Genomic DNA, 7123 nt, shown 5'->3' with positions numbered 1-7123 from the left:
TCACCGTGTTGCAAACCTTGCGGAACACCTTCTTCTATACCTTGTGGAACACCATGACTTTCATCAAAGTCATCCTCTTTAACCTCATTATTATGCATCAAATTTTGCTTCTCAGAGTCCTTTGTCACGTGATTATAAACAGTCGGACTATTAGCCACTTCTTTAATTGCAAGTTCAATTATATCTTCAGATAGCTGACTGGCTACTCGGATTATTTCAGAGTTGACTTGATTTGAGGGAGATTCGTTGGGTTGTGGGTCGACAGGTGAGCTTGCCCTAGACATGCCTTTTGTACTGTCACTCGCTGCATCGTCCTCATTTTCGTCTTCTTTTATATGCTGAAGTTCTTCCTCTTTTTCGTCTGTGTTGAAATCCGATCTAAAAAGATTATAATTGTTGTAAAAATCTTAAAATCTGCTTCCTTCATTTTCATGCTCTTAAAAACCAGCGTTTTCAAGTTAATTATTGAGCAGGGATAAAAATTAGTGGCCAACATGGGAGGCATCAGAAAAATGAAAAAATCATTAGAGAAAGATAAAGCGACGGAGCTTCTGAGGAGAGCCGGATCAACTTTTCGGTGATTAGTTGGAAATCTGTTCAAATTTTTTATTTGGTTTGTAATTGAACAGTCGAGGATTAACCAAGATGAGAAAATTTACAAAAAAATAATGAAAAATAGCTGCAATTGCCATAAAAAAGCGTTCACACGGCACATTTAATAATCAATTGCCTGGAAACAAAATTTGTTCCGTTTTTAATATGTCTGTTTTTCTCCTTTTGGTTTTGTTAGTAGCATACTTGAGGTTTTACTGAAATGACATATAGCGAGTTACTGTCTAGCGCTAATCTCGTTGACAGCAGCTCTAGATCGTTTTGATTTGAAATATCTTCTACATGAATATAGCTACGTTATAGTAAACAAAAATGTTGATCACATTTCAATTTTTTTGCTGCGGAAATTTTTTGCAGTTTTTTTGAACCTAGAGGAAAACTCTGTTAAATTTTTGTATGAATAAGCTTCTCAGGCACTCTGGCAAGTTCTCTAAATCATTCATTGCTTATTTTTTGTAAGAAAATTTTGCTTTCGAACAAAACAAAACACACGAAATTTTAGACAACATTTTACTAAACGTTTCCAAATAAAACATTAATTCGGTTGCCAAGACTGAAGGCAAAAATGGTACCCGCTACTATCGAGGAACCAACGTGTTTTTATTGCTAACCGATTCGTTTTGCTACGCACTCGCAAGAAAATTTTACATGATCTTTTGTTTACATTCAAAATATCCAGCAAAATTATTCACCTACAAGAAATATGGGTCCATGAAACGTTAGTCAAACAAAAATTTGCTTCTAGTCGAAAAAAAACATTTATGCAATTGGCCTCTCATTTTCATAGCTGATGTCAAGATTGTTGCAATAGTAAAATATATAATTTTTTTGCTAGAAGACATATTGGACCCTCTTAGAAATATGCATTATTCAAACTTTTTCGCATTTTTGCGATTTATAAAAATAAATCCCCACATTATAGGTTCGAGACTGATGATGAAACGCATTCTCAAGGGTTAATCAAACACACCTTGAAGGTCAAGTTGTTCCACCATTTCTGATTGTACGGGACGCTAGAGTAACTGGTAAGGGACCGATCGAGTTGGTTCTTACCCATTACGACGCAGAGGTATACCCCAAGATTTCCGCCTTAGTAAAGTTGGTTCAAAAATTAGATACATACAAAGAACGAAACTAGGAGACCTCCTTTGTATCTTACTTTTCGCAAAAAGAGGTTCCGCCAATATTGCGAAAAAAAAGAACATTCGGAATGAAAAGTAGGTTACAAGACTTGTAGCCCGTTTCCGCCCAATTTATGTATCTATTATTCGCGCGCACTTTGAGCATTTAATAAACACTTTATTTAAGATTTAATTGAAGTTTTGAAAGCTTTAAGGTGCTTTAAATAATTGCAACCACAAAAACTGATTTTTTTCCCGCAAAATTCCTCGCACATCAAAGGTTTTGTACATAATTGTGGGAGTGGCTGATTTTAATAACCAGTAATAAATATTACTGATAAGTAGTAGTAAATAGTAATAAAGAACTATAAGTAGTAAAAAAGTAGTAATAAAGTACTACTAGTAGTAATAAGTTAGGCTTAATTAAATAAGTTGTAATTAAATTAGGCTTAATTGCGGATTATATGCGAAATCGAGCTACATTGCGTACGAAAAATTGCTACATTAATGGAGCAGATGTGTGATACAAGACGTGCAAAAAATAGGTTACAAAGTTCGCACTTTTATTCCGCGGCTAGGATTAGGTCACTTTTGCGAACACAGGTTGCTAACTTCCCTTCCATTTTGCCGGTTTCTGCTAAAGTAGCTATTTTCCGTAATATTGTTATTTTTTTCAATGTATTAACATAGTAAAAACGAACACGAACACATATCTGCCCGTGACGACTGGGGTATACCTCTGCATCGTAATGCCACTAAAATTGGCCATAATTGGTAATAGAAAATGTATTTAACAAGCTTCTATCCCAGTAAGGATATTTCACAATTAATCCATTGTACCTGAAAGTTGGTAAAGCGATGTGTGTGCAGAAAGTTAGTTGAAGACTTGTTTGGAAAAAAGTAGTGTGGTTTTAAATTAATTTCCAAAATTGAAAAAATGCAGCCCACATTTTTTTAGCAATTTGTTTTGCTAAAAAAATTAGGATTGTAAAAATTATGTATAAACCTATTTTTTTGCAGAGTTGGTATTAATTTGGCGGAATTTTGCCCTCAAAAGTTATTCAGAATAATAATCTGTAGTAAAACACAAACGGCAAATGTTATTTACTCAGAAACCTTTGTCAGTTTGTAAGCGATTGTGTGGGGCAGATAATTGCGGGCCGTTTGCGCTATTAGAATTCATATATTGAATGAAAACAAGTTGAAATGACAAAATTTGAATGTTTCATCGACATTTTATTTTGTTGTTTTTAATGTTAAAAGTATAAACTTACCTAAAAAGTCTAGTTTTCGGAATAATACTACGAAAAAGTTACGCAAATATTACGAAATAAAAATTTAAGTGCGTTCGGTTTTCCAACATTCCGGTTATTTTTCCATTGCTTATGCAATCGTTCCTGTATGGTCACAATTTCATTAATTTTTTTTCATTATTTCATCATTTTTTTTAATTAATCATCTGGATTAATGAAAATCTTTGTTATCAAACTTTGATTCCGAATCAAAAATTTTTGCTCATTTCATTTATAAAAATTATATTCAGAGTGAGAGAAACAAAACAATCGAAACCTCGGCTATGGATGATCCATTTGATGCAAATAAAAGACCACATTCGTCCAATGAATTATCCTAAGATTATGTTTACGTACAGATTATTTCTTTTTTGTTGTTCTGTACGATTGAGTACAACTTTTGTCACTGCGGCAAAAGCGTTCAACAATTTTTGGGCACAGCCTTTCAAAAACAAACAAAACTGTTTGGGGGTGCTGGTGGTGTATGAAAACTAAAAACCACATACTAAGAGTGTTTCAATAAAGTATTTTTAGTTTATTTCCCGTGTTAAGAAAGACCGACGAAGTAAGAAGCGTCGTTTTTTGTCAATTTTGGTCGGTTTCATCGGTTTTGCTGGTGAGAATTCACGTCGGTTTTTGTCGGCTTTTGCCGGTTTTCATTGTAAGAAGCGTTGAGGTACTTCCGACACTATATCATCTAGATTATGTCAAAAAACGATTTTTCGTACGTTTGGAACCGACGAAAACCGACACTTCTTACGTTTAAATACGGACGAAAACAGATCAAAACGACCAAAAAAACGTAAGCGCTTTGATCGGTTTTGGCGAAGTAAAACCGACGAAAACCGACGATTTCTTATGTTTGAATCCGACGAAATTCTCAACACGCGGGTTTCACTTACTGATTATTTCTCTGTGCAGTGTTCCACTCTGTCGGACTTTTGCATGGACTGTCAGTCTGAATTGAGTCTTTGTCAGGACTGTGCAGTGTTCGATCAGTGTTGGCCAGTGACGTCACCAGAGAAGTGTGGAATGACGATTGGGGTATAATGGAATCCTGTTTTATACAATTTTCAGTTTTTTGAGGAGAAACAACGATAGAGTGAAATTCTAGAAAGTTGTTTGTTCCCATTTGGCATTTGGAAGAAAAATAGAACAGTTTCCGCTCCATACCAGTGGAATATGACTTAGACGAACAATAATTGATATTTTACAGCCTTAAAATTGATTATAAAAATTATAATGATCAATCCCTGTTCTTATATGCTATGGAAACAATTATCATTGCAAAAACACGTATTAATTTTGCTAACAAGCTTTCGAAAATTGTCCAATGGGGGGTCCAAAAGTCCAATTATTGTAGAAACTTTTTTCTGAAAATTAATATGCCAATATACCGCTCGTCAACTCTCATTCTCAGTTTTTTACTGTAAAAAAGGTTCAGAATCTCAACTCGAGGTTATTTGACTTTCGGGAAAACTGAAAAGTTTAGAAATTGATGCGTTTACGGTTTTCCGTGCAAATTGTTTGCGAAATGAACCTGATTAGCTGCAGATGTGGAATGGTACTTCACTCTGGTCTCAAATGCCAGCTGGACTGGATCCAGAGGGAGGTGACTTCCACCAGCAAGCTTCTTTGGGTCCACCAGGGTCACCCTAAAAAGTAGCTTCCAATTGTAAAATCGTCTTTGAAGAGATGAATATCCCTATGTCTGATGAGGGATGCTTCTATTTAGCTAAGTAGACTTGGTGTCAGGACAAAAAACCACATGCCAATATACGCTATATGACAAAATACCCAAACTATACCCATTATTTGATCAGAATGTTGAAACTAACAGGACAATTATTCACCTTAATATTTGGCTCAAAAATTGGCCATGCCTTGCCTGAGCGACTTGCGGGACTTGATACAAAACTATTACAACCAAAAATCTGACTAAGTATCAGATTAAGTATGTGAACACAAACTTGTAATACCGAATGGTAATTTTTTATCAGATTATTGTATAAAATGATCAACAGGAATAAGTTGGGTATATTGTCATGTAGTCGACAACTTCTACTGCATTACTAATTTCTATCAATTTTTGCCCCATGAAAAACTTAAATAATTTCCAGAGAGTGGTTTATAAGGCAAGGCCACATTCTATCGCAAACTAACGAAACTACCCGCAAAGCTAATAAAGGACGACTAATACTAAAAAAACAATTTCAGTTTCTATCAATTATGGCCAAACTAAAAAGGCATCTTTTTTACTTGAACATTTTTATGACCTCTCTAAACAGAAGTTTTCTCAGTTGCAGCATAAATTGAACTGGAGTTGATCATGAATCGGAATACTGTTTAACGTTGCCAACTGCACGGTAATGAAAAGGTTAACATCAGATCATTTTTTGAGATACGCATACACAACACTCCAAAATTAATTTTACCCGCTTTAATGGTAGTTTTTCATTAGACTTTCGTTACGTGTAATAAATGAACGCTCTATGTATGTTAGTTAGCTTGAATTGAAGAGAAAATTGAGTTCAATATCACCAAAATAATTTTCTGTGAACCAGACTCAGATATACACGAATTGTAAATATTTTGATGATTCGGTGAACGTAAAGGAAACCGAAGTAAAGGCCGAATTCAAAGCCAGCCAAAAATTATGTAATAGTTATGTAATCTATCAGAAATAAAACCTTCCTAAAAGTAACCATCAAGAATTCGCTTAATATGAACAAATTATAATGTACTAAAGTCCATATGTAGGATACAGTAGCATTTAGAGGTCATGGCATCAAGTATAGTCATGTAACAAAAATTCAATATGATCAAAATGAAATCGGAAATAAAGATAGAAGTCATGATTTTTATGTAACCATGTTTTAGCTTCATAAGTTTTGTTGATTGTCTTTATTACAGTTGATTTCTTTATATGCTTCCATTAAACTAAAAAATATATACCTATTGTTGTAAAGGGAAATACGTTATTTTTTAGATATCTTGTTGTTGCGGGTCCTAGCAGATATTTGTCCATTACCATGCCTGTCATCCGCCATGGGATGTAATCCAGAAACAGCGGACAATTTATAACATCTTTTTTTCCTAATTTTTTGACTTGCTCGACTCTTTTTTCAAAATTAGACTTGCTTGCCTATCGATTTGCTTGACTGGCACCGATAATTGTTATAACGCCGAAAACTGACAATTAAATCAAACGCTTAGAGCAAAAAGAACTATCAATGTAATTTAATTAAATTCTCTTTGGGGGACCGAGAAGGCAAGGAGTTATTATGGTGTTTAGGTCTTTTTATGGAATATAAGCGAGTAGTACCAATAATTGTCGTCTAGAGCAAACAATTGCAGAAGACGATTATCAGAAAACACATGATAAAACTCTGGATAAATTTGGGACTGCGTTTCATAAAACTGGAGGTCAATTTAGTTTAAAGAACGGCCAAATCAGTTCATAATTTCATATTGGATTAAAAATTTAGAAAAAATAGCACATCTGACATTAGGACACCTGGCATTCTTTAAGGAACTACATACCAATAATTAAACTTTATTGAACGACTATTACGTTATTCAATGTTGCGCAAAAGGGCCGAAAGTGGAGCAAGATTAGCCAAAAAAAGTAGCTAACTCACTCCTAAAACAGGCAAAATGCATAAAACCGCAACTTACATAATTTTCAAGGGTTTTGTGGTGATACAGCTCAATAATTGTAACGCAAAAATTATAGACAGGCAACATTGATTATAGCAGAGCAAAGTATCAACATAGAAACATAAACTGAGTTTATATATCCCCGCTCCCCTTAAACTGAGATTGAAAAAAATATGCTGTCTGTAGGGAGATGAACTCTCACTTAGCCATAGCTCCAGGTCGGCCATAGCCTGAACAATTTTAGCTGCTAATGAAATGGTAGGTGAAATATTCAGACTTAATGAGAGGTAACCATAGCCACACTAAAAAGAGCAATAGTGCTCACGGCAAAATGCTGCCGCGATTACGGAGAAAACAGGATCTAAGATTATACATGACCCTATTCAACGCAGCTCTATTAAAATTCATGTGTTGATATATAGCACATTATGTAAAAGT

The 7123-nt window shown here is 34.6% G+C and overlaps 1 protein-coding gene across 1 annotated transcript in view; it reads right to left on the bottom strand.

Annotated features, from left to right (window-relative positions):
* Positions 1–3933: 3933 nt before the first annotated feature.
* LOC142353885 (uncharacterized) overlaps positions 3934–7123 on the bottom strand; it is a 29196-nt gene continuing 26006 nt past the window's right edge. The window contains exons 16-17 of the mRNA XM_075406115.1: positions 4566–4680; positions 3934–4082 (exon numbers count right to left, since the gene is read on the bottom strand). Coding sequence (XP_075262230.1) covers positions 4676–4680 — 5 coding nt within the window. The 3' untranslated portion in view covers positions 3934–4082; positions 4566–4675. The remainder of the gene's footprint in view (positions 4083–4565; positions 4681–7123) is intronic.

This window comes from Convolutriloba macropyga, chromosome 15, assembly GCF_964194025.1.
Source record: "Convolutriloba macropyga chromosome 15, txConMacr16.3, whole genome shotgun sequence".
NCBI classification, from domain to species: Eukaryota; Metazoa; Xenacoelomorpha; order Acoela; family Convolutidae; genus Convolutriloba; species Convolutriloba macropyga.
The sequence above is the reverse complement of the archived record's forward strand: the minus strand, read 5'-3'. Positions and strand labels throughout refer to the sequence as shown.